At 41.2% G+C, this 27956-nt stretch overlaps 1 protein-coding gene and 1 pseudogene across 1 annotated transcript; both read left to right on the plus strand.

Annotated features, from left to right (window-relative positions):
* Positions 1 to 27849, plus strand: TM4SF4 (transmembrane 4 L six family member 4). The gene is made up of 5 exons (XM_045539449.1): positions 1 to 456; positions 1222 to 1311; positions 12507 to 12643; positions 23598 to 23787; positions 27256 to 27849. The coding sequence occupies exons 1-5, from the start codon at positions 283 to 285 to the stop codon at positions 27271 to 27273; spliced, it is 609 nt and encodes a 202-aa protein (XP_045395405.1). The 5' UTR covers positions 1 to 282; the 3' UTR covers positions 27274 to 27849.
* On the plus strand, positions 20118 to 21472 carry LOC123630164 (annotated as a pseudogene).
* Positions 27850 to 27956: the final 107 nt, after the last annotated feature.

Genomic DNA, 27956 nt, shown 5'->3' on the forward strand with positions numbered 1-27956 from the left:
CTCCATGGCAAAATGACTGAACGATTGCTCTGAACGTAATCTCATTTATGGGGTGCAAAAAAAAGACTTCACGTCAGAGAGAATGTATAAATGTCCATCGCCGCTATATTTGAGAGGCTGAAGCTACTCCAAGGACACAGTTCTTAGAAGTTTGGTTCTCAGCCTCAAAATACTGATTGAATTGGGGACAATTACTAGGACGCTCTGGCCACAAAGCTCGAAGAGACTCTGTGAAGGAGGCAGTGAGGAGCCTTTGTTCGCTGACCTGTCTTCTCCCCCAGCATGTGTACAGGGGCCTGTGCCAAGTGCCTGGGGGGCACCCTCATTCCCCTTGCCGTGTTTGGCTTCCTGGCTAACATCCTGCTATTTTTCCCTGGAGGAAAAGTGATAGACAACAACGACCACCTTTCTGATGAGATCTGGTATTTCGGAGGAATATTAGGAAGCGGGGTCTTGGTAAGTAGGGAAGCCTTAAAATCTCCCTAAAGGAGATCCCTCCAACCTTTTTAAATTGGGTACTTATTGAACAGAAAGATATTTAGCTGGTAACAGAAGCCCAAGCGTTGCATAATGAGAAGTCAGTGCCTTAATTTATTTCCTCTCTCCGTTAGGATCCGACAAGGACATGTTAACTAAATTTACTAAGTAATTAATCCCCACGCTTGAGCTGGCAATTCTCATGGGTCATTTGAGTCCCATGAACCAAACTGAAGGCAACATAATTTCTTTATACCAACAAGATGGTTCCAAAAAATAATGCTTTCTAGCCAATTATTGACTTAAAGCCACCAAGAGAAGCAGATGTCAGTGGAGTCCTCTTCTACTCTCACACTAATGATTTCTTTGTCTCTTGTTTCCAAGAGTTTGGAACCTCCACTTGAGAAAGAGAGAGGGAGAGAGGACAAGAGAGAGAGAGAGAGACTCACTTTTCATGACAATTGAGGATAAGTTTCTTATCCTTGTCCTAACCCCCTATCTAAATGGAAACTCAGGGCGCCAGATCTTAAAATCTTGCCTCATGGAAGCTGAAGCTAATCGGGCCAATGGAACCTAAGTACTCAATAACACTGCTTCTACCCGGCCAGCCACGCTCTGCTGCTTTTGCCATGCCCTTTGAGCCTCCAAGTCCCTCACGGTAGATGGGGCTCCTCACACAGCCAGGAAGGCTGTGGCCTCCCTTCACCTCCCAGACCCACGCTGAGGTGCTTCTCTTGCCGGCAGATGATCTTCCCTGCGCTGGTGTTCTTGGGCCTGAAGAACAATGACTGCTGTGGGTGCTGTGGCAACGAGAGCTGTGGGAAGCGATTCGCGGTGAGTTTCCATGGGGGGCAGCTCCAGAATTACTCCAGGGTGCACGGTCTGCTTGGGCTGGGCAGCATGAGGGTGGGGATGAGTGACCAGCCCCAGCTAGCACTCTGGGGGCAGCTGGTACAGGGATAAAGCTGTGATTCTTCCTGCTAGTGCAAAATAACAATAATCATGATTTTAAAAAATACCATAGCCCTCATACTTACAGGATAAGAATACTGGTTTAGGTTTTACAAACAGGGGGGATGTGAGAGCTGGAAGCCAGAGTGGCTCCACGCACAGGAAGCAGGCTCAGAAGGCAGAGACAGGCTGTGGCTTTCCCTTTACCACTGTCATTTCTGTTCTCTGATTCTGCATCACTTCATCTGTAATGAGGATAAAAGATAGCATAAAAGATAATAGATAGCAACTTCCCCTTCCCAACTGTCCCCTAAATTCCTCACCCACACCGCTCTCACGTTCACTGTGTCTGAGACCCAGCACCTCCCCACTTTCACCTAGATTCTGCTTCAGGACTTCTGTTTCCTCTCGTTTTACGTGGCTGTCTTTAGTAGGTGAGCCAGAGAGACTAGGCATCCACATTCCAGGGGCAATGGAAAGAATGCAGGGACATGGGTTGGGTCCCATTCCTGCAACTGGCAAGTCACCGTACTGCTCTGCCTCACTTTGCTCTTCTGTCAATGAGAAAGTTGGACTAGATAAGAATTTCTCAAGGATAGAGCAAGCTCTGGTGGTGCACAGATGTGCTATATCTTCCAGCAGCGTAGAATGTTACTCCTGCTCCAGTCCCCTTCAATCCTTTTGAGTCTATCAAGAAAAATATCTTATTTTAACGGAAATAAGTCCTTACTATTTCTAACCCTTCGTAATCGCCCTTTATAACAAAGGGAGAACAAGTTTCAGGCTCCAAGAATGCAAGCAACATTATTTAACTAAAATCCTGTGTTTATGTCTGCTAATGATTCTAGTTATTCATTCATAATATAGTGATGGAAATAATAAAATAGAGAGTTAACAAAGGAAAAATGTGAAGAGTCCAGGTATATTGATGTGGCAAAAATGAAGCATGGCAGAACTGGAATTACTGGTCTGGATGATGAGGAAGGCGGCTCTCACCTCCTGGGCTCAGTTGTCCGTCTAAGAGACTCAGGAACCCCCATAATGAACTAGACATGCATACTTTAACTTCTTTAAAGGGAGAGGTGCATCTATCCATCCTGAAACAGAATCATTTTAACATTTCTTTCTCACCATTATTAGTTCATTTATACAATCAAAAAATATCTATCGAGCACAGATGAAGGGCTGAGGCTAGTGCACTGTGCCTACATTACATTTTTCTGTGTGAGTCCCAAGATCATTCAAAGAGAACATACCACCATGAGTCCCCAATAAGCATTGATAATTGTTATTTTAGCATTTAAAATCATCATTTACAAAGAGATGTAGAAAATATCCACAATTTAATAATTTGATATAATTATATAATATGCTATGTATATGATATTTTTATATAATTAATGATAAAAGAAAGGAAGAAATTTATAACTCATTTTTCACCTTGAAGTATAACCCTATTATGCCTTGTGAACTTTTGAGGGATAAATTGGAGATGAGAGTTTGAGAAAAAATTAGCAATTAAGAAACTTGGTTAAAAAGAAAGAAGAGTCACTACTTAGAAATCTAACATTTCATTCCTGGTGCTGAGTTGAAGGCTAAAGACTAAGCAGTATAAACAAAGGGATTTTTTTGTTTGTTTGATTTTCTGTTTAGGTTTACATATAATTACAGTGAGATGTGAAATAGCATTTAAAGTATTAGGCAAAACTTATTTTTTTAATTAGACTTAAGTGAAGTCCAAGATGAAGGAAGAAAAGTCATGTTTTTACAAGCACAGTTGAGTCGATAGGATCTGCAATATTTGGTCTGCCCAATATGAGTTGTCTGTTGGGGTTCCATTACTAACCCTCCAGGTAGGATCTGCCCTTGATGCGAATTGAAGATAACTCCTCGAAATGACCAACCAACTGTCCCAATGACCAGGCAGCGTCCATGAAAGGCCCAGCTGTGCCAGACTGTAAACCGAGGCTCCCAGCCAGGGCTGCCCTGGACCAGAGTCCACCACATGCCATGTGGCCAGCAGAAAGATTTCTTGGTTTTCATTTGCTTGTTTTTTAATCTGCGGCCAACTTTTAAAAATTGAAAGATAGCACAAAAAGTATCTAGATATCTGACTTCTTTTTCAAAGAATAAAAAATTAACCTGGCACCTCTAGGCCTGCATTTTGGCAAAGGAGCAGCCTGCACTGGGCCTGGCTGAGCTCTGCGGGGCCCCTCTGGCTGCTCTACTCACTCAGGGTCTCCGCCGCGCCCTAAGGCCATTGAGTTCATGCCTCCTGCCTCAGACTCATGTTTCCTTAATGTTCGAGGCTTTGGAGCACCAAGCAATAATCATTTTTTTAAAGTGAGTTATTTTCATTTTGTCAGACAAGAAGAAAAAGGCTACAGCATAATTCAGTGGGAATTATAATGCTGAAGAGCTGAATTATTTTTCCAAATGCTCATGGCATTCCCAGCAAGGTATTTCAGGCGCACTGGGTTCTCTGGAGAATCACTTAGGAGTCCTGGTGGTAGAAAGGCCTGTGAGGAAGACCAAGACTGAGCTGGGGGCTGCTGGGCTGAATCCTGCTGCCCTCCCTATAGCCTTATTCTGTCATTTGTTTCCAGGCTTCTCTCGCCGTCTCTTCTCTGCATTGCTATGTCTTTCTGGAACATTCCCCAGAAGCCAACTGCGCCATTCTCTTCCCTTTCCTTGGTAGTAAAACCAGGAAGTAAGAGAGGGAGAAGCAGGATGCAGTGGCTGCAGAGATAAAGCGAGACAATGAGCTGGAAAGAATCTAGGATCACCTGATTCGTGGTTTCACGGTGAAGCTGAGAAAATGAAGGCAGGCCTTCCTCCGAGGCAGACCAAGACTGAAGCTCAGCCTCAGGGATCTGACCTCTTTCAAATAAATTAGGTTAAAAGAGAGCCAGGAAAAGCGAGCCCTGGGGCAAAAACAGTGAGAGTACTTTCAAGGTGGGCTTTGAAAACCCGTGGTGGATTTGTTTTCAGGTCACAAACCCTTCCTCTTAAGCAGGAGAGTCTCCGTGACCTCTTGGCACCTCTCTGTGGCTGGTCTGCATTTCCTGCCTGCCCTCTCTAATCCTTTTTCAAAAAATGGATCTCTCAGAGCCCAAGGGGACAGCTAATTAATCTTATCAACTCATTCATGTTAAGTACCTGCTTTAATAAGAGCCTTTTGGAGACCTTGGATTTGACTCAAAGGAGTGTCTTTAATGATGAGGCAAAAGGTTAGATTGATGAGATATTTGGGGGCAGGCAGGCATGTCAGCATCCTTAAAGCATATCGGGTAGATCAAGGCCCACCCCACCCACAGGCAAGGCCAGGTGGCTGACCTGCCGGTTTTGAAGAAAGATCTTGGTCCCGTCCTACACCAATCTGTGTGCTGTACAAGCCGCACTTCTTCCCGTGCCTGGCTCACCAGTGCCCCCCAGGGGTGCCTCCTGAGTGAGCACTTCTGGGGACTCCCTTCTGCTCTTCATGGTCCTAGAAGCCAAAAGCATCCCTAATCTACCTCTTCATTCCTAAGAGTGACAGCCAGTTCAAGCAGGATTAAAGAAAAGCAATTCTTTGGAAAGAATGGATTATCTTGAAAGAAGAAATTAAAGTATGGAATTATATTTATCCACTAAATATTTTCTATGCTTCAAAATCTGCTATCACACGGATTGTGGCAGTTGCTACCTGTCATAAGGACGTTGCAAGGACTGCGGGAAGCTGTTGCAGGCATTCGTGTGACGGGAGGGGAGGGAAGTACCAACTAAGTGCCTGCGGTATTGAGAACACATAGATCCTCAATAAATACTTGTGGGATGAATGAAGTAAATGAACATGTAAGAAGGATTTCGGGGGATTTCCATACTGTATCAGGCTCAGTCCTCACAATAACCCTTTGAGTTAAGTATGAAACTCCTATTGTTTTATAAATGAGGAAACAGAGGCTCATGTAAGCTAAGTTTCTGGCTGTCACACCCTCTCCCCCACTTCCCAAGCCTAGCTGAGGCAGAAAATACAGGATATTAATGTTTTAGAAGAAAAAAAGACTTCAAGTAATCTCTGTGCGTGTCTGAGAATGTTTGCTAAGGAAGAATGCCCATGCTCCCCAGACGTGCTTTGGCCAGCATAGCACCTACGTGACCCAGGACACATCACGGGCGGTGACAGAGCTGGGATCTGATGCCACCTGTCTGCCTGCCGAGCCCGATAGAGAGGGAGGTCTTCAAGCTGGCAAATAGTGAATTAGAGGGTATCTGATTACAGGGCCTTCCTATCTTCCCTTTCAAGGGAAGCATTTGCAGCATGTGCTATAAACATATTTCTTTGACAATGTGAACAGAACGTGTGCTGAGCAGCCATGAGGGAATTTGCCTGTTTACTTCCCCACCCCTCCCAGAGTTATGCTTGCTGCATTGGTGGGAAGTAAGAGTGTGTGAGGATTTGATAACAAAAGTATTATAATATAATAATGACATTTATCAAGTGCTTATTAATGTCACGGGAAATTAGGCAAATCGCGTGCATAGGCAAAAAATATTTCTGGGTGTCCTATCAGTGAAGTCCTTGGCATTCTCTAGTAGCCTACCACACCTGGGATTATCTGATTTTCTAGGGTTGTGTACCCTTGAGTCCCTATTTACTGCTGATTACTTTATCTTACATATTGTGAGCTCTGTGAGGCAGGTACTTTTTATTGAGACTTATTGTACAGAATATGCACCGGAGGCAAAAAAATTAGCTTACCAAGGTCATGAGGGAGGAACCAGACTCGGACCGAGATCCATCTGCCTGTTACCATGCCTTCGACCACAACAGTAGCATCTCTCTTTGCTGCTTTTTCCCTTAGACTAGGTAGAGCATGCCCATAATGCAAAAACTACAGGAGAAGGCTCCCATTTCTGCCTCCAAAGTCTGCCAATTCCCCTCCTCAGGGGTCCCTACTATTCCCAATGACTGTCTCTTTCCAGAGATATCCCAGGCCTTTTGCCCATTTACTTTAAATAGCATCATTTATGGAGTGTCTACTCTCTAACGTATTCAACTTGATCTCAATAACTTTTATTTTAAGATAAGAAATTTTTTATCATGAAACCCATGATAAATTCCATGCTGATTTTAAGGTGGATCGTATTTCCTTTCTAAAATTTTTTTATTTTTAATTATTATGGGTACATAATACTTGTATATCTTTATAGGGCACATGTGATGTTTTGATACAGGCATACAATGTGAATTAATCAAATCAGGGTAGTTGAGGTATCCAATACCTCAGGAATTTAAGATTTCTTGGTATTAGGAACATTCCAATTTCACTCTTTTAGTTATTGTAAAGTATACCCTAACTTACTGTTGATTATTATAAGACACTTCATTGTGCTATCAAATATTGTTCATTCTACCTAACTATATTTTGGCACCCATTAACCATTCCCACTTTATCACCTCCTCCCCACTACCCTTCCCAGCCTCTGGTAACCATCATTCTACTCTCTGTCTCCATGAGATCAATTGTTTTTAATTTAGCTCCCACATATGAGTGAGAACATGAGAGATTTGTCTTTCTGTACTTGGCTTATTTCACTTAACATAATGTTCTCCAGTTCCATCCATATTGTTTCAAATGGCAGGATTTCATTCTTCTGTGGCTATATAATATTCCATCTTGTATATGTATCATGATTTCTTTATCCTTTCACCTGCTGACAGACACTTAGGTTGATACCATAGCTTGGTTATTGTGAATAGTACTGCAATAAACATGGGAATGCAGATATCTTTTCAATATACTGAATTCCCATCCTTTAGATATATACCCAGCAGTGGGATTGCTAGACTATATGGTAGTTCTATTTTTAGTTTTCTGAGGAACCTCCATACTGTTTTCCATAGTGGTTGCACTAATTTACATTCCCACCAACAGTATACAAGTGTTCCCTTTCTTGACATCCTAGCCAGCATTCATTATTGCCTGTCTTTTTGATAAAAGCCATTTTAACTGGGGTGAGATGACATTTCATTATAGTTTTGATTTGCATTTCTCTGATGACTAATGATGTTGAGAATTTTTTCATGTGCCTGTTGGACATTTGAGAAATGTCTGTTCAGATCCTTTGCCCATTTTTTACTCAGATTATTTGATATTTTTCCTATTGAGTTGTTGGAGCTCCCTATATATTCTAGTCATTAATACATTGTCAGATGGGTAGTTTGCAAATATTTTCTCCCATTCTGTGGGTTGTCTCTTCCCTTTGTTGATTATTTCCTTTGCTGTGCAGAAGCTTTTTAGCTTGATGTGATCCCACTTGTCCAATTTTGCTTTGGTTGCCTGTGCTTTGGTGATATTACTCAAGAAGTCCTTGCCTGGACCAATGTCCTGAAGCATTTCCCCAAAGTTTTGTTTTAGTAGTTTCTTAGTTTCAGGTCTTAGATTTATGTCTTTAATCCATTTTGATTTTATTTTTGTATGTGGTGAGAGAGAAGGGTCTAGTTTCATTTTTCTGCATATGGATATCCAGTTTTCCCAGCACCATTTATTGAAGATACTATCCTTTCCCCACTATATGTTCTTGGCACCTTTGTTGAAGATAAGTTCACTATAGACATGTGGATTTATTTCTTGGTTCTCCATACTGTTCCATTGGTCTATGTGTCTGTTTTAATGCCAGTACTATGCTGTTTTGGTTACTATAGCTCTGTAGTATAATTTGAAGTCAGGTAATGTGATTCCTCCAGTTTTGTTCTTTTTCCTTAGGATGGCTTTAGTTATTCTGGGTCTTTTTTGGTTCCATGTAAATTTTAGGATTATTTTTTTCTATTTCTATAAAGAATGTCATTGGTATTTTGATGGGGATTGCATTGAGTCTGTAGATTGCTTTGGGTAGTATAGACCTTTTAACAGTATTGATTCTTTCAACTCATGAGCATGGAATATTTTTCCATTTTTGGGGGGGTCCTCTTCAATTTCTTTCATCAGTGCTTTGTAGTTTGCATTGTAGAGGTGTTTCACTTCTTTGGTTAAGTTTATTCCTAGTTATTTTATTTTATTTGTAGCTATCGTAAATGAGATTACTTTCTTGGTTTCTTTTTCAGATTGTTTTCTGTTGGCATATAGAAATGCTACTGATTTTTGTTTGTTGATTTTATATCCTGCAACTTTACTGAATTAGTTTATCAGTTCTAATAGTTTTTTAGTGGAGTCCTTAGTTGTCTCTAGATATAAGATCATACTATCTGCAAACAAGGATAATTTGACTTCTTCTTTTTCAGTGTAGATACCCTTTATTTCTTTCTCTTGTCTCATTGCTCTAGTTGGACTTTCAGTACTATGTTGAATAACAGTGGTAAAAGTGGGCATCCTTGTCTTGTTCCAGCTCTTAGAGAAAAGGCTTTCAGTTTTTCCCCATTCAGTATGATACTAGCTGTGTGTCTGTCAAATAAAGCTTTTATCATGTTGAGGTAAGTTCCTTCTATACTCAATTTTTTAAATCATGAATGGATGTTGAATTTTATTTAATACTTTTTCAGCATCAGTTGAAATGATCATATGTTGGTTTTTGTCCTTCGTTCTGTTGATATGAGGTATCACATTAATTGACTTACATATGTTGAACTATCCTTACATCCCTGAGATGAATCCCATTTGATCATAATGAATAACTTTTTAATGTATTGTTGAATTCAGTTTGCTACTATTTTATTGATGGTTTTTGCATCTATGTTCATCAGAGATATTGGCCTGCAGTTTTTTTGTTTGTTTGTTTTTATTTTTTCTCTCTGGTTTTGGTATCAGGTTGATACAGGCCTTGTAGAATGAGTCTGGATATCTCCTCCTCCGTGATTTTTTGGAATATTGTAGTTTCAGTAGGATTGGTATTAGTTCTTCTTTGACTGCTTAGTACAATTCAGCAGTGAAGTCATCAGGTCCTGGGATTTTTTTGATGTGAGACTTTTTATTACTGCTTTTACTTCATTACTTGTTATTGGTCTATTCACGTTTTGGATTTCTTCTTGGTTCAATCTTGGTAGGTTGTACATGTCTGGGAATTTATCCATGTCTTCCAGCTTTTCCAATTTATTGGCATATAGTTGCTCACAGTAGTCTCCAGTGATCCTTTGGATTTCAGCAGTATCAGTTGTAATGTCTCCTTTTCATCTCTGATGTTATTTATTTGAGCCTTCTCTCTTTTGTTCTAAGTCTGCTAAAAGTATGTCAGTTTTGCTTATCTTTTTAAAAAATCAACTTTTTGTTTCATTGATCTTTTATATTTTTTTTGTTTTGTTTCAATGTCATTTATTTCTGCTCTGATCTTTATTATTTCTTTTCTTCTGTTAATTTTGGGTTTGGTTTGCTCTTGTTTTCCTAGTGCTTTGCAATGCACTGTTTGATTGTTTAATTGAAGCTTTTCTATTTTTTTGATGTAGGCACTTATTGCTATAAACTTTCTTCTTATTACTGTTTTTTCTGTATTCTATAGGTTTTGATATTCTGTGTTTTCATTTTCATTAATTTTGAGAAATTTTTTAATTTGCTTCTTAATCTCTTCATTGACCTACTGGTCATTCAGGAGCATATTGTTTCATTTCCATGTATTGCGTATTTTCCAATGTTCCTTTTGTTGCTGATTTTTAATTTCATTTTATTGTGGTCAGAGAAATTACTTGGTGTGATCTCAATTTTTTTGAATTTTTTAAGACTTGGTTTTTTGGCCTAACATGTGGTCTATCCTTGAGAATGACCCATGAGATGAGGAGAAGAATGTATATACTGCCGCTATTGGATGAAACATTTTGTAAATATCTCGTAGGTCCATTTGGTCTATAGTGCAGATTAAGTCCAATGTTTCTTTATATTAATGATCCCCACAATTGTAAACACTAAGTGTACTTATTTTAGACTGCTCTTTAAAAGGCTTGTTAACTATACTATCCAGAACTAGGAATTGTGGGGTCAACCTTTTTAGAATAATTGATAAATTTGTGTTAAGAAAAAAATTTTAACAAATCTGTCATCTAACATTGATTGGGTTGTTTCTGACTAATGTCTTCTCAATGCAGTACTAAAATTAAATTATTTGAGGAAATACTCTATTCTCTGATAGATGAAATAAGAACTCAACTCTAAGGCAATTCCCCCACTTCTGAGGAATAATTTGAGAGCTAATAATATTCCTTATATTCCCGTGTACAAAGTATATCCCCTTCTTAGAAGTTCACACATTAGCATATCATAAATGCTGTGCTCTTAAAATGCATCAGGAATAAAACCTATTTACATAATCCAGTAATTATTCAACTACACATTCTTTGGAAAAGAAATTGCCTGTTCTAACATGAGAAATTGACCAAAATTTTCATGTACTTCTGACCTAGGTTGAATTCATAAGTGTTCTTGGTGGTAAGAGTGGATTTAAGATACCCTAAAGACATAAAAAAAAAAAAAACAGGGAAAAATCTAAAAAGAGAATACTATGAAACCTTATTTGTTGAAAACATCCAACAGGTAGTTATCCAGTGCCTTTGATAAGGTAGGAAGAAGAAAAATCATACAGACTGTAGTAGGGATGGAACAATGTCCCAACTATCTTCAAATAACTCATTGCCCATGACTTCAGGGAGCTTGTGCACTGTTTGGAGAAGACGGCCATAAAAAGCTTTTCATTCATGTGTTAGAGGCACTGTGCTGTGCTAGAAGTCATACAATCCAAAGGACAGGGGGTGGGATATATGAAGGAGAAAACGGTCCATTCTGCAAGGGTGTCAGACAAGCCTTCACAAGGCATGTGAAGCTAGAGCTCAGTATTGAAAAGTTACATCAAAAATATATTTATATATGATATGAAAATGAATACCAGCTAAAGTGGAACTCCGTTATTAAATATATTCCAATCTCCCAGGCAAATCAGGTCCTCTCCACCCCCTAACCCCACTCCACCCCCAAAATATACTGCAATAATATTGTTAATAATACACAAAAGGGGAAAGGAAAAGTAGCTGACATTTAACTTAGGTTATCATATCTAATTTTCACAATAGACCTTTAAGGTAGGCTCCATCATACCCACTTTATAGATGAGAAAATGAAGACTTTGAGGATATATTCATTATGCAGAGTCATTACACAGAAAAAAATAGCAAAGCTGAGATTTGAGCCTGGGTCTGCTGACTTTTAAACCCTTGTGCTTTGTCACCAAAGTAATAAAGGTGATCATTTTCCACCTCCACTTCCAAAATTATAAATGTTTCCATATTCCTCTCTAATTACTGTTTAGAATAGACATTGCAAAAGTTCTTAACATCTCTGGGCCTAAGTTTTTTCATCTGTAAGAGGGTGTTAGCCTGGACAGGCTCCAGGATTGCTTCTGCCTTTCATAATTCTTTTTCGTATGTATAATTGAAAAAAGAAACTGGTCTAATCATTTTACTAATTAATCTCTGTCATATAAAAATATTTAGAAGAACTGGAATTGCTGGGATTGTTTAACCCAAAGAAGAGAAAACGCTCAGAGGGTGGGAGGGTGGAGTGGTGTCAAGATGATCTTCAGATATTTTAAAGGCTGTGCCAGATGGAACAGAGGTTGGACTTAATCTTTTTGGCCTCAAGGAATGTGACTAGGACTAATGAGGAGACATTCTAGACTTCTATTCCTTCTCATTAGCAGAACCCGCCTGCTATGTGAGACACCACAATGACAGCCTCAGCAGGATAACTGGACCAGAAACTTTCAAGTTTACTGCCAAACCTAAGATTCTTTGATTCAATTATAGACTGGCCTTACATGTTAGCCCATGGAGAAGATTTTATCTTTAACAAGATTTAAAAGGCTTGCTTCAAAGGTATCAAACCGAAACTAGCACCTCAGTCATCAATGAATAGGTGAAAAAGATAAGGAAATGGGGTGAACAAGGGAACATGAGACACCAAAATTCATTCTAGAATACCCCATAGGCCCCACCTACTATAAAGCCTGGCTCCTGCCCGTAACTTCCCTGTAGTCACCATATTGAACAGGGTGGTTAGGTTTGCTGAATGTAACCTCTGGACCACCTGAAAAACTTGGCTGTCTCTCTCCTTCTCTTTCAGATGTTCACCTCCACAATATTTGCTGTGATCGGATTCTTGGGTGCTGGATATTCCTTTGTCATCTCAGCTGTCTCGATCAACAAGGGTCCTAAATGTCTTAATGAGAATAGTACGTGGGGATACCCCTTCAACGACGGGTAAGGCTACACCCTGCAATGCCCAAGTGTCACCACCAGGGGCGCAGGCAGGTAAAACAGCCGCGGAGAGAGGCTGCCCAGCGTCCTGTCATCTTCCTTACACAAGCCTCAGGCTTGCCGCTCCTCTGAGGCAGCGCTGGAGTTGTGGAGTGCAGCAGGGTTGCACAGGGCCTCACCTGTAGTTGCTCTTTTGACAGACACCAGGAGAAATAACAGAAAGAGGATGCCTCAGTTGGCCTGAGGGAAGGAGGAGATTTGTGCTGTCACCACTTGCATCCAAATATTTATTAGCAGCAATGCAAGGCAATTAGTAATATTAATAAACAGAATAGTGGCTTCATTACAAATCCTACAATAGAAAACAAGAACGATTACTCACTAACTGGGCTCAAAGGCTTTGACTAATGCCCGGAATTGCCTATAATTAAACAATGTTTTAAGGTGCAAATTTACAGAAAATCGCATTGAAAACATTGCAGGTTCTTCACGTTAATGTTAATAGAACTCATTAAAATAACATGTCATATGTTCATGGTACTTTGTAGATTGTAAATAACTTTTTCTCCCACAAATTTCTAATTTAATCTCCTTAGCAACCCCAAGAAGTAGTTACTCTCTCCAAGGCAGGCTTAATGAGTTTAATTTGCTCAAAGTCACACAGTGAGTTGAGGGCAGAGGCAGGGCTCAGACTCAGGTGTTCTGAGTTCAAGTCTTCCCTTTCATATTACACATCCTTCTGCCCTGTGCTGGCCAGGACTGCCCTGCCAGTCCAGTAGTCAGTAGCCAAATGCACTATTTAAACTTAAATTCATTTAAACAAAATAAAGTTAGAAATTCAATGCCTCAGTCACACTAGCTATATTTCAGGTACTCAGTAGCCACATACGGCTTATAGACACTGTATTGCATAGTGCAGATATAGGACATTTCCATCATTGCAGACAGTTCTGTTAGACAGAGCTGCACTAGACTTTAACCTCCAAAAAGGCTTGGACCATTTCTGTTTTGTTCCCTGTCTCTGCCCCTCTGCCTAGCACAGTGACTGGCACATCCTTGGGGGACAGGAAATATGATTATTGGGCCTTTCTGCCCAGGAAGGATGGGTCCATGCTCCTCAAAATATGTAGAACGCCAATATAGTAACTGGAATCCCTATTACTAATTTACCATAAGATTCTAAAGAACCTCAAGAGCCAGCTTCAGATTGGGGAGGTAGAGGGTCCTAGTTCTGTTGTGTTGTGGGTCTTGGTTTGGTCAGAGGTGTCACATGAGATATCCCCACCTCATTCCCATAGTTAAACAGTATGAAGTCTCTAAATCCGCATAGCACATGCAGCGATTCCCGAACCTATTTACTAATAGTTTACTGTGGAAAGCCTTCTTATCTTGCAGAGGGCTGTCGGGGCTATATTGCCATGGCGGTGGTTTGCTTGAGCCTAGAATTCAGACACCAGAAGGCCAAGCCATCACTTGAGATTCTTCCCCTGTAGCTCACTCTCTCCACCTAGAGGTGTGTCCATGAAACTACAGATGATGTTTTGTGAAAAGGACCCTTTGATTAATCCCATCAACAGCATCAGTGCAGCTGTAAACATATTTTTCTTTTTATTCTGTTATGTCAATAATACTACCCTCAATGAACTTAAAATCAGTTAGACTAAATCTATGCCTAAAACAAGGAGAGAGAATGGAAACCCAGCGGATGCGGAGGAACAGCCCAAAGCAGTACAAAGTCTCCTGTAAACTGACTTGAGCTCCCTCCCCTGGCACAGCCACACCCCGTGTGGGAGGCGGCGGTGCCGAGGCCCAAGGTCAGGAGTGACCACTGGCCTGTGGGCCACCACAGGAAGTGCCAACATGGGGGAAGGACAGGAAACCACGTCTCAAAGCATTCTGTCTGTCCTTCTGGAGAAGCAAGTTTTTATTCACGTCACAGCCATTTATTGTGCATTGCTCTATGACAGATGCCTTCACACGTTATAGTATCTGCTACTCACAACAGCACCTAACCCCTCCGCTAACAGGTGTCAGATTGTAAAGATTTTATAATGAAGACAGAATAGAGTAAACCTTGCACGCAAGCAGCAACCTTTCCGAATTCTCTCCCTATCTGTTGTTCCCTGTATAGCTTTGGTAATTATCTGAAGGGACAGTGATTGGAGTACCTAGACATGTGCACAGTGGCTTCTAGCTACAATGTGACCAAAAATTACTGTATAGAAGTATATTAAAAATCATATATATACCACAGTTTCCAGGTGATTTATGAAATATTTAAGAATGATTTTGACTATTCATGTTTGTCTTGGTCTGTTTTCTGTTGCTTATAACAGAATACTGAAGCTAGGCAATTTATTAATATAAAGAAAAGGAATTTCTTTCTTACCGTTAGGGAGGCTGAGAAGTCCAAGGTCGAGGGGCTGCATCTGGTGAGGGCTTTCTTGCTGGTGGCAACTCTCGGCAGAGTCCAAGGCAATGCAGCACATCCCATGGTGGGGGCTGAGTGTGCCTGATTAAGTCCCTCTTCCTCTTCTTATAAAGCCACCTGTCCCACTCCTATGAAAACCCATTAATCCATTAACCTATTAATGCATTCATGAGGACAGAACCCTCATCACCCAACCAGCTCTTAAACGCTCCACTTCTCAATACTGCCACATTGGGGATTAAGTTTCAACACGAGTTTTGGAGGGGACAAATATTTAAACCACAGCAATGATTTTTCCCCTCATGCTCTAACTTTAGAATTTAATCCCACATCAGATGTAAGGCCAGTCTCTGTGCAAGGTGTGAAATATGCCACGACGTCTACGGGAAGGGCATTTGGGGGCACAGGCCCAGGTGGAGTGTGTCTCGCTCCATCCTCTTTGCCACGTGGCAGGCTCTCAGCAGCTTTCCACTGTCTCCTGGCATGCTGTTTCCCCGTCTTCTGAGACAGGAACTCACATTCCTTTTTGATCTTATCTCCCACTGCAAGCTCCAAACCTTCCCTCTGCCTGTAGGAGCTCATCTTGAGCTTCTCACAGCAATAATTGAACCTTCTTTTGCTTTGTGTTTTCCAGTTAACAAAGTGCCGCCACCCACGATGTTTCATGCGATTCTTACAAAAAAAGTTTGTAAGACTTTTAACTCTCCTTCAGAGTAAGAGAGTCGATGCCCAGAGAGGACAAGTGACTTGCCCAAAGAAGTACAGTTTCTTAATGACTGAAGCTCAAATCCAAGTTTTCTGACCCTAAGTTACAGTGCTTTTTCTAGAACACAATTTATATTGATTTATACTACCTAATTTTCTTTCCTTTTCTTTTTCTTTTTTTTTTTCTTTTTTGAGACACAGCACCGTGGCCTCACTGCAACCGCTAACTCCTGGGCTCTAGCGATCCTCCTGCCTCAGCCTCCTGAGTAGCTGGCACTATACACACGCACCACCATGCCTAGCTAATTTTTTCTATTTTTTGAGCACAGACGGGGTCTCACTGTTGCTCAGGCTGGTTTGAACTCCTGATCTCAAGTGATCCTCCTGCCTTGGCCTCCCAGAGTGCTGGGATTACCAGCATGAGCCACCGCACCCAGCCACTATCTGCTTTTTGCCTAGACTCCCTTCCGGCAAAGCTCGTGGGCCTCTGTCTCCTATTCTACTGTGGACTCTTCTCATCCATCAGCTCCCAGTATGCAGGCACATAGCATTGTTGTCATAGCCGTGAGCCTGGTATATACACAGTCACAGAGAGTAGAAAGGACCAGCCACTTGTATGAGCCCAAACAGGAAGACTGAAGACAGTTGTCACTTTCCCTTATCACTAAAGGAAAGCAGCAGTGGTGGCAGCTACTTGGCTGCTTCTCCTTCTTGTTTTTCTTCCTCTTCCTCCTCCGCCTCCTCCTCCTTCTCCTTTTTCTTCCCAGTGATTAAATGTTAAGTGTTTTTATGTGCATTATCTCACTTAATATTCCTCATAAATTGGAGAAGAATTTTTATGCCTAGAGGAAAAAAATTAAGTTCAAAAAGAGTAATTTTCCCAGGGCTCCACAGCTAGTAATTTATAGAAGGAAAAATGTTTTTAAATATATTTTGTCAGTACCCTACTCTGCTGAAGCCAATGCTAAATGTGGCACAAAGGACAAAGTTCCTGCCCCAGTGAGCACAAGGGCTCCGGTGACAGCACGGACCAGGCCCTCACAACCCAGAAGGCGATGAAATGGAGAAGGAGTGCAAGTGTGGGCTGGTTTGCAGGATGAGCAGAAGCTTGCCTTGCAGAGAGGGAGGGGAAGCACATTTTGGGCTCAAGGAATGTCAGGACACCATGCAGCCTGAAGTTCAGGGTGAGTGTCAGGGAGACTAGCAGAAGGGACCACCTAACAGGTTGTGACTGAGAGGCAGGACAGACCCTCCAGGGCACCAGGGGCACAGCAGAGGACACGGCACGGCCACTTTGGATTTCCAGAACAGTGATGCTAGTGACAGGAAGGGTGAACAAAAGGGCTTGGTAACTGTAAAGAGAGAAAAGAGGAGGTTGGAGCCATAATCTAGGTGAGATCATGAGCACTGAGCACCTCCAAGGCAGTGGAATTAGAACTCTCTGAAAGAGACAAATTTCAGATACAGTTTGAGATAGAATCATGGGGATTAGGTGTGAGGAGAAAAGGGGAAGGTTATCAAGGTGGACTCTGAGATTTCCAACGTGGGAGGCAAAATCCAGGGCTGTAGGATTTAGCACTGTTTTCCCCAGAAATGTTTTTTGGTGATAATATCAAGGAAGCAAAGACAGTTAACTTTTTCTGTCATGAGAACCACATTAAAGAAGCATCCTAGAAGGAAAAAGAAACCTGGGATATTTTGAGATACACCCTCTGGGCTTTCTTTGCGGTAGGACCTCCTCCCATCCAAGGTCTTCCTTTCTGAGACAATTGGCCACCTTACATTGACCCTGAGCTGCTGAAAGGGAAGCAGCTGGCACAGGCCGTGGGGACAGCCATGGGAGGGAAAGCCAGAGGAAGAGCCAAGGACGTTCAGCTGGGGGAGAAGGACATAGCCACGCATGGCACCCGCAGGTCGGGCTGCAGCCCTCCCCGTTCCCTGGGAAAGAGTTGAGCAGCGAGGAGAGCACTCGCAAAACAGTGGCTCAGACCCCAAGACACTGAACTGAATACAATTAAATATTCTGCCTGGACTTCCAGTTAAGACTATCTGCATTTGCACTTCAAAGATTGCTTATTAGCTAGGAACCCCATGAGCGGCTTGTGCACGTATTCCCAAGAGCTAAAAGCCACATGGTTAGGATGAGGTTGGATTGCACCACCTGATCTCAGCTCTTATGAAGCAGAAGCACTTCACAAATGTTAGGAACCAGCTTTGCCTTTGGCTAACTTAGGGTCCAGTCACATCTCTGTCACGTAGCAGAGGTATAGTCTTGGGCGATGCACTCATCTCTCAGGCTCTTCATCTGTGAAATGGGTATAACAGCAGCATCTATCTCACAGGTTTAGGTGAGAATAAAATAACATGACGTACGTACAGCACTCAGCACAATTCCTGCCACGTTCCACTTGATGAAATTCAGCCTTATTTTCATTTTACGGCTATAACTCATTGCTGTGAATGGAATTCATTATTATGCATTAGAACTTTTTAAAATGTTATGCATTTATAATAATAATTTCCAACTTAATTTTAATCCTTTCAAGGCAAAAATAAGGTTCAAAGAGAATACTCTCTTTATCATCGTATAGGTAAACCTTGATTGACATACTACTGTAGACGTGTAAATCAAATTTCATAAATAAATCATATTTCAAATATAGTAAGGGAATAGAACTACTCCCATAGAGGGTGTTTGTATAACGGGTTAGAGCACTGGCTTTGGAGTCAGACAGACCTAAGATCAAATCCAGGCACTTCCATTTATTAGCATTAACTTCTTTTTTTTTTTTTTTGAGACAGAATCTCACTCTGTTGCCCACGCTAGAGTGCCACGGCGGCAGCCTAGCTCACAGCAACCTCAAACTCCTGGGCTCAGGCAACCCTACTGTCTCAGCCTCCCGAGTAGCTGGGACTACAGGCATGTGCCACCATGTCCGGCTAATTTTTTCTATATATTTTTAGTTGTCCAGCTAATTTCTTTCTATTTTTTTTTAGTAGAGATGGGGTCTCGCTCTTGCTCAGGCTGGTCTTAAACTCCTGAGCTCAAACGATCAGCCCACCTCGGCCTCCCAGAGTGCTAGGATTACAGGCGTGAGCCACCGCACCCGGCCAGCCTTAACTTCTTAATCTGTAAAATGGGTATATGTTCATTCATTCAGCGAATGTTTACTGAAGGGCTACTCTATGCCAGGCATTGTTCAAGTAAAGTAGCACCTCTTTGCAGCATTACAAAAGATGACCTAAAGCAGCTAGCTCATGCCTGGCCCACCGTCAGGGCCCAGTAACTGTTAGCTGCTGCTATTTATGGAACACTCCCTGTGCTGGAACTGGGGGCAGAGATGGGGGGACATGGTCTCTGCCTTTGTGAGTTTATAGTCCTGAAGAGAAGACAAAGCAATGGACGGACGATGACAGCACAGGGTCCTAGAGGCTCTGTACAAGAGTGAAACACAGAGTGCTGGGAAGCACAGAAGGGTATTAAACCCAGGCCGAGGGTAAGAGGAGCATCGTGGAGCTTCTCCCACAGGAGGTGGCATCTGAATTAGCCACAAAAAAATGGGCCAGGCAAAAGCATTCGGGCTCCCCTTGTTCCTTTCCTCAGCTGCCTTCACTGCTGGAGAGAAGGGAGTTCCATGGAATGCATGCCTTCCTACCCCTCTGTTGATGGGATTACTGCAGCTCAGGTGGAAATGCCCTTCATAGTAATTGGATGCTTTAAAACATCAGTTAAGTGGCTTTAAACTGCCTCCGTTCTCCCGGCCTCATAGAATATGAAAACATGTTTAGCTACCAGGTCCATGAAAAATTTAGGTCCCCTCTCACACCAGGGCTGGAGAGTTGAACACAACAATCAAACTGCACGTGCAAACGGTCTTTCTCTGCCAGGATCTCTGAGACTGTCAGAACCTCAGCACGGCTACCTGTGGTGGTTTGTGAGGCTGCAGCAGGAATGGGACTGAGAGGATTTTCCCGGGCGTCCAAATTCAATTCTTACTTCCAAGTCTCCCCCAATAAGCGTTTCACCAGTCTCACCACCAGGTGGTGCTGTCGCCCCACTGCTGCACAAACTCTCCAGCGGAGGTCTGAACTCCGGATTGACAAGTACTTCCCTTAGGATCTTTTCTTTATAAACTGTGCCTGGAAAATATTATATTTTTATAACCTCTTATAATCACCAAGTTTTAAAATTGTAAAGATAGAAAGGATTACATGGAAAAACGCAGAATAGAAAGATGGTGTTTGATGTTAAAAAAAAAAAAAAAGGCTTTTTCCCAATGGGCAACAGGTTTGCCACGAGAACACAGATATCATGAAAATCACCCCTAAATCAAAGCCAGAATGGGAAAGGAAAGGGCTCATATCAACATCACTGTGATTGGACATGTAGACTGGGGCAAGTCTACCACTGGCTATCTAATCTACAAATGTGATGGGATCAACAAAAGAACTATTGAAAAATTTGAGGAGGCTGCTGAGAAGGGAACGGGCTCCTTCCAGGGTGCCTGGGTCTTGGATGACTGAAAGCTGAGCATGAGCGTGGTATCACTGCTATCTCTCTGTGGCAGCTTGAGGACAGACAGTACTACATGACCACTGGTGATGCCCCAGGACACTGAGACTTTATCAAAACACGATTACAGGCACTTCTCAGACCGACTGTGCTGTCCTGATTGCTGCTGTCAGTGCTGGTGAATTTGACGCTGGAATCTCAAAGGATGGGCAGACCCGTGAGCATGCCCTTCCGGCTTACGCACCACAAATACAACAGCTAATTGTTGGCGTTAACAAAATGGATTCCCCTGAACCACCCTGTGGTCAGCAGAGGTATAAGAAATCGTTAAGGAAGTAGCACCTACATTAAGGAGATTGGCTACAGCCCTGACTCCTTAGCATTTGTGCCAGTTTCTGGTTGGAATGGTGGTGACATACTAGAGCCAAGTGCTAACAAGCCTTGGCTCAGGGATAGAAAGTTACCTATACAGACGGCAATGCCAGTGGATCCATAAAGGCTGAAGCTCTGGATTGCCTCCTGCCACCAACTCGTGCAACCGACAAGCCCTGTCATCTGCCCTCCGGATGTCTGCAACATTGGTGGTACTGGTGCTCTCCCTGTGGGCCGGGTGGAGACTGGTATTCTCAAACCCCACATGGAGTCACCTTCGCTCCAGTCCGTGTTACAACTCAAGTACAGTCTGTTGAAATGCACGATGAAGCTTTGTGTGAAACTCTTCTTGGGGACAATATGGGCTTCAATGTTAAGAACGTGTTTGTCAAAAATGTTTGTCATGACATTATTGTTGGCAGCAAAAATGACCTGCCAATGGAAGCAGCTGGCCTCACTACTCAGGTGACTATCCTGAGCCGTCCCGGCCAAATCAGTGCTTGTTGTGCCCCTGCACTGGACTGTCACACGGCAAGTTTGCTGAGCTGAAGGAAAAGACTGATCGCCATTCTGGTAAGAAGCTGAAAGGTGGCCCTAAATTCTGGAAATGTGGTGATGCTGCTGACATTGATATGGTTCTTGGCAAGCCCACGTGTACTGAGAGCTCTGGGACTGTCCTCCTCTGGGTCATTTTTCTATGTGTGACACGAAACAGACAGTTACTGCGAGTGTCATCAAAACAGTGGACAAGAAGGCTGCCGGAGCTGGCAAGGCCACCAAGTCTGCCCAGAGAACTCAGAAGGCTGAGTGAATGCTATCCCTGACGCCTGCCAGCCCAGACTAAATGAGCAGTGGAAGAACGGTCTCAGGGCTGTTGGTCTCAATTTGCCATTTCAGTTTAGTAGTAAAAAACCGGTTGATGATAACAACGCATCATAAAGCCTTCAGAGAGAAAGGGGAATGCCTAGCACTCTGGGAGGCCGAGGCGGGTGGATCGCTCGAGGTCAGGAGTTCAAGACCAGCCTGAGCAAGAGCGAGACCCCATCTCTACTAAAAATAGAAAGACATTATCTAGCCAACTAAAATATATATAGAAAAAATTAGCCGGGCAAGGTGGCGCATGCCTGTAGTCCCAGCTACCCGGGAGGCTGAGGTAGAAGGATTGCTTGAGCCCAGGACTTTGAGGTTGCTGTGAGCTAGGCTGACACCACGGCACTCACTCTAGCCCGGGCAACAAAGTGAGACTCTGTCTCAAAAAAAAAAAAAAGAAAGAAAGGAGAATGAATGTGGACCATTTCAGATTTTTTTTCATAGGGGCAGTTTTAAGTTACCAGGTTTTAAAATCAGTAGTTTTTAATAGGAACAACTGAACCAAAAATCTATCACAGAATTTTGAGACCCATTAAAACAAAGTTTAATAAGAAAAAAAGTACTGAAAATAAGTCTTATGCAACTACAGATAAAGTGTATTATCTCAGTGAATTCTCACGATTGTGAGGTGAGCCCTATTTACAGATGAAGAAACTGATGCTAAAGAAGGGTAGGAACTTGTATGGAACACACAGCTGGTAAGAGGAACACTTGGATTCAAACCCAGGTTCATCTGAATCCAAAATACCAGGCTCTTTCCGTTAGACTAGACTGCTTAGATTAAGTAGAATAATGACAATACAAACGTTTATTGAGTACTTACTATATGCTAGGCACCAATTTACGCACTTTACTCATATTAAGTCACGTAATCCTCACAATAACCCTATGCTGTGGTAGATAATGTTACTCCCATTTTACAGATAAGTACACGAGTCACACAGCTAGCGAGCCGCTACTACCTGTGCTTTCACGGAAAGGTGAATCGATGCTGTAAACAATGTTTTATTTTTAAATCAAGAGCAAAATGCTCATTCCTTCGTTTATGATAAAGGCCTTTATAAATATCCAAAAGCAATAAGATGAACATTAATTCAGTAGCCAGATGGAGAGTTTCTCATTGAAGCTCTGAAAGGATGGAGGAAAAGTAAAGGAAAAGGGAGAGACCAATTTGTGGCTTTAAGAATGCGAGAAGGAATCGTAATAATCCACAAGCTTTTACCCACTTTACTCTCATTTTTATTTCAAAGATACCATACTTCACATTTCTTTTTCAAGGCACAGTGCCCTTTATATCATGAACTCTCTCTATGTGTAATAAAATATAAATATATTGCAGTTTCTCCTGATTCAAAGTTTATGTAAAATGTGTATTAAGGCAGCAGATTGTTTCTCACTTTTGAGGAAAATTCATTACATCTTTTTGGGTGTGAAATTCCTACATGTTAACAAAAATAAAGTTGAGTCAAATTCACAATTTGGTTAAAATTAGGCCTTAAAAAAATCAGGCTCTTCCCTTTAACTATATGACACAATTGTACTTTGCATGGCTTCGGGTAGACTTGACAGATAATTTGTCAACAGTTGAAATGGTCTCTAATGACAATAGCTAGGACAAAGGCCATGAACACTTGTGAAATTTTATTCCTGGCGTGTCATCATTTTTCTGGCCCTATCATAGGTAGTGAATTTACCCATCCTCTTGGGCAGCTCACAAAAAAATTGCTGTACCACTTAGTAGCTGTGTGACCTGGGAGCAAGTCATTTAACCTCTCTGTGCTTCAGATTCCATATTTGTGAAGTGGAAAAAAAGGATCATAGGTTTGCATGAGGAAACGATGAGTGAATATGTGTGAAGTGATTAGAACGGGTCTGTCATGTAGGATGTACTCCATAAAAAATGGTAGAGTTTTTTTTTTGTTTTGTTATTACAGGGTATTTTTTCATAGAGCTTGTTTTGAATGGAAAATATTGCACAAGAAAAGTTGTTACGGTAACTTTCCAGTCTACAACAGAATTGCATGCTTCTTAACAAATGTCTCCTTTCTCCTCTGTGTCACCAACAGGGATTATCTCAATGACCAAGACTTATGGAGCAAATGCCAGGAGCCCGCTGATGTGGTTCCCTGGAATCTGACCCTCTTCTCCATCCTGCTGGTCATAGGAGGAATCCAGATGGTTCTCTGTGCCATCCAGGTGGTCAATGGCCTCCTGGGGACCCTCTGTGGAGACTGCCAGTGTTGTGGCTGCTGTGGGGTAAGTAAGGACCTTTGCTGTTTCTTCTCAGCATGAGGGAGGCCAAGTCAGGCCACCAGCACTGATGCGAGGAGAGGGTGGTGAGTGTGGCCACCCGCTGCAAACCAGGCCAGGCTGGGAACTCCATCAGCTCATGGAGACGGTGATGTTGCATTACTGGAACCTAGAAGTTCTGCTTTCTGTGCATGTTAACATGCCCAGGCTGAAGCTGGCCACAATGTTCAGTCTCACGTCCAACTGACCACAGTCCTGGAGACAAAGTACTCCATCTACATATAAAAGTTTACGATGATGGTTATATGAAGATCCACAGAAAGTGAGCATTTGTCATATGGGCCTATTGTCAGTAAGAATACGTCACAGTCTGGCCTGCAGTGTTCTCACTTCCTCCAGTGAATAGAACACAGCAATGCAAAACCTAGATTTAGATATGGTTTCCGATATTTAAAAAAGAGAAATGGTTTTCTCATGTGAGAAGACAAAAAGGAAATCACTCAGGCTTTTGTCTCCAAATAGTATTGTAAAATACCAACAACAAAATATAAATAATAAAAATAAACCTGTGGATAGTAAGACAGTCTGATTATTCCAACTAATGACCAAAACAAATCAGGCAATCATTCATACACAGTTATTAGAAGCACAGACTGATGTAGAAGACAAAAATTAAACAGAAATTGAGAGTTTTGTTAATGGAGGAATTATGTAAATATATGTAAATAAAAGTCTATCCACTTAATATAATATTATGGCAAAAATTTGAATGATTCAAATCATTTTATTTAAATTTTTAATAAGTATCGTATGCATACAGCTCAAAAATTAACTATGTGCTTGTGAGTACACACAGAGAAAGATACAGTCAGTGGGAAAGTCTCCAACCTTTGTCTTCCATCTGCCTAGTTCCCTTCAGTCTTCTCACTTATATAAGGTCACATAATTTCTTATATAGCCTCCCAGAGTTTCTCTTTTTATTATTTTATTCTCCCTATTTTAAAAGAATGTTTCCCCCAAAACTGTAATAATATTGAAAATCCTTATGACATAATGTTATGAAAAGACAAGAATACAAAATTATATATAATATCCAATTATATAAATAATAAAAACAAACACTGTGAATAGAAAAAAACCTAAAGCAAACCCAACCAAAATGTTAAATGATAGTTGTTTCTGCTTACGAAGACTGACTTTTTCCCCTCCATCTAGCATACAGTAGTAAAAAAAAAATTTTAGTAATCATATATTACTTTTAAAAAATAAAAATATAAATAAAAACTCCTCAAATTAGCAGTAAAATGCATATGTTACAAATGAGTTTCACTGCCTATTGAATATTTGTTCTATAAATTTTCAGTTCTATTGTATTGTATGTACATGTTTTGGTCCTTAAGCGTAATCAGGGCTGTCCAGATTCTTCTTGGCCTCTCTGTGCAACATCCCTTCCTTCTGGGTGCAGGACCCTCTCTGGGATGGGGATTTCGTGACCTCCAGGCAAGCAAGACATCACCCTTCAGTGACAAGAGCTGACCCACAGATGCTGCCTTCACTAAAACTTAATTATTGATTAAATAATCTTATCTCACAAGCACTGAGGTAATGCGGTGGAAGAAAGGGCTTCAGATCTGCCCATGCTTGGGCTCGCTCACTGCAGTCCTTGGCCTGAACTGCTTACATGATCCAAAACAAATAATATCTTCCAAGGGATTTCTCATATTTGAAACTGAAGTTTTAAAAAAAATTAGTAAATAAAACTACTGCCTACTACTGGTACTAAAAATAAATAAATTAAAAATAAAAATAATAAAAAATAAACATCATTGGGGGAAAGAAAACTACCAGTTAGTAATCCACCAAAATTATTTTTACAATAGCAGTTGAGAATATCGAACATTTAAATCTTGTAACTCGCCCCAAATGAGTTAATGTTGACTAGATAATAAATCAAAGCTTCAATTCCTACTGCCTACTACTGGTACTAAAAATAAACAAATTAAAAATAAAAATAATAAAAAATAAACAAATTTTCTTTGGCAAGATTTACTGAAAATACAATTACTTTTTGAATTGATGAGAATAGTTTGCTATTAATAAATCTGAGGATTATCTGTCAATTTAAAAAGCATACTCACAGGCTCCAGTAAGTTGACTCTTTTCAGTGAATTCAGTGAGTTTCGTTTATTCTGACACCATACTTTGGTGATCTCAGGGACTGAATCATTCAGTAGTCAAAAGACAGTGGATGGGGACTCAGTGGTTGTCAGTACACAGGCACCGAGAACCAGCGGAGGGTGAATGTACACCACTGTAGTTCTCTTTTTCTTTCCTTCTTTCCTCCCACCCTTCATCCATCCTTTCTCTCTCCTCTCTCTCTTTCTTTCCCCCCTCTCTCGTCCAGTTTTTTATGTTGAAAACTTCAAATCTACATAAAAGTTGAAGGTACAGTACAATGACCATCCCTATACTTTTACCTGTGTTCACAAAATTGTTAATATTCACTCACCCTCTTTCCGAACCCTTGAAAAGTTAATTTTCAAACGTCATTAAATCTCACTACTAAATATTTCCATGCAGGGAGCAACAGTTTTTTAAAATCAACCTGCTGAGGATTTCTTTCTTGCTGGCAGCTTGCTTCTCATTCAGCTGGTCAGCGTGCCTGCCCCAGCAGGACACTGGGAAGGACTTGGGCTCTCTGCCTCGGTCCCCAACTTACTAGCCCAGTGACCTGAGCAAGCTGGCTAACTTCTCAGTCTCAGTTACCCCAACCTTGCCTAACTTATGGAGAAAGTGTGTCAATCAACATCCACTATTCAGGCAGAAAGTCCTCATTGAGAGCTTCCTGAGCCTGGCACAGTCCTTAAATAGATGGGAACGTGCCTTAAAATACTAGCTAGGAGACCTGGTTCACATGTCAGCTGTGGAGTCTCAGCCAAGTCGGTTGCCCTCAATTGTTCCTTATCTGTAAAACGTGCTTATTAATACCTACCTGCTAAGGTTGCTGATGCCTGCCTAACACAGGGGGATAAATATGCATTCATTTCAACACTTAGAAAGCTCAGTAAATGGTGCTGATTGTTATTTACTAACAGTATGAAAATTAGTGAGATAGCATAGCTCCAAGGAAAATAACACAATCTCTGGGTTCAGCCTCCCTGGTTCAAATCCCAGCTCTTCTACTTATGAGTTGTGGCCTTCCACACAGCACTTGATCTCTCAGCACCCCTTGCCAAAATAGTTTTTAACAATAAATGATGCAAAACAAAATGAAGTTTCAATTCCTATAAACTCAACACAGGTAAGTGACAAATGAAAGCTCTGAAACAAAGTCAGAGAAGTATAGAAAACATTCAAATAGGCAACCAATAAGGGCCAGGAGGAAGACAGGTGAGGGAGGGGAAGAAGGAAGGGAGAAAGAATCTATTAAAAAAAAAATGACATCTTAATTGATTCACTTTCTCTACCTTCTAGGGAGATGGACCAGTTTAAACGTCCGTGATGAGCTGCTCTAACCCTACAGCATGAGGGAAGATACATTAAACTTATTCTTCTCGGGGTTGTAAATTCCTGTTTCCTAACTAGCAAAGCATAGGGAAGGCAGAGTTACTCCTTCTTTCCAGCCAGCTTTGCTTGAGTTAGAGTTTTGTCACTTTCAAATAAAAAATAGGTAGGCCAGTTAACAAATTTGATTTATAAATCTTTCAAATTAGCTTCTCTTTAGAATTTAAGAAGAGATTCAAAGCAAATTGGTCATGATTTTTTTCCTTAAAAGTGTAAAATGTATAAAGTCACATGTATTGTCACATCACTTCTTTGTATACAAGGGTGTTTATTTACATAAAGCATAATTTAAAGCAGGAAAATTCATTTAAAATGAGAAGCTGAGATCAACTTTTGTTTTCACGATTTATGGGGAAAAAGAATAACTGATTTATTATAACTATTTTTTACTTGATGACTTTTTTGCTAATTTGTTTGAGTTACTTGTGAGTAGTCCTTTGAGACTGTCATCATTTGCTAGGGTTTGCTGATGTACATTAAATTAAAATCTGAATTCAGAGGTAATATAACAAAGAATGTGTGTGTTTTAAGAGGAAAAGGCAAAATGGTGAATGAGTAACACTTTCTCATCTTCTCCACAAATGCCTCCTTCCACTTTGAGCAAACAAAAA

The sequence above is a fragment of the Lemur catta genome, chromosome 1 (assembly GCF_020740605.2).
Source record: "Lemur catta isolate mLemCat1 chromosome 1, mLemCat1.pri, whole genome shotgun sequence".
Lineage (NCBI taxonomy): Eukaryota > Metazoa > Chordata > Mammalia > Primates > Lemuridae > Lemur > Lemur catta.

What these genes read in the sequence shown, in the direction of transcription:
- TM4SF4 (XM_045539449.1), top strand. Translation starts at nt 283, where the DNA reads ATGTGTACAGGGGCCTGTGCCAAGTGCCTGGGGGGCACCCTCATTCCC. An exon ending in TATTAGGAAGCGGGGTCTTG is followed by an intron (nt 457 to 1,221) that starts GTAAGTAGGGAA and finishes TCTTGCCGGCAG; the next exon opens with ATGATCTTCCCTGCGCTGGT. An exon ending in GCTGTGGGAAGCGATTCGCG is followed by an intron (nt 1,312 to 12,506) that starts GTGAGTTTCCAT and finishes CTTCTCTTTCAG; the next exon opens with ATGTTCACCTCCACAATATT.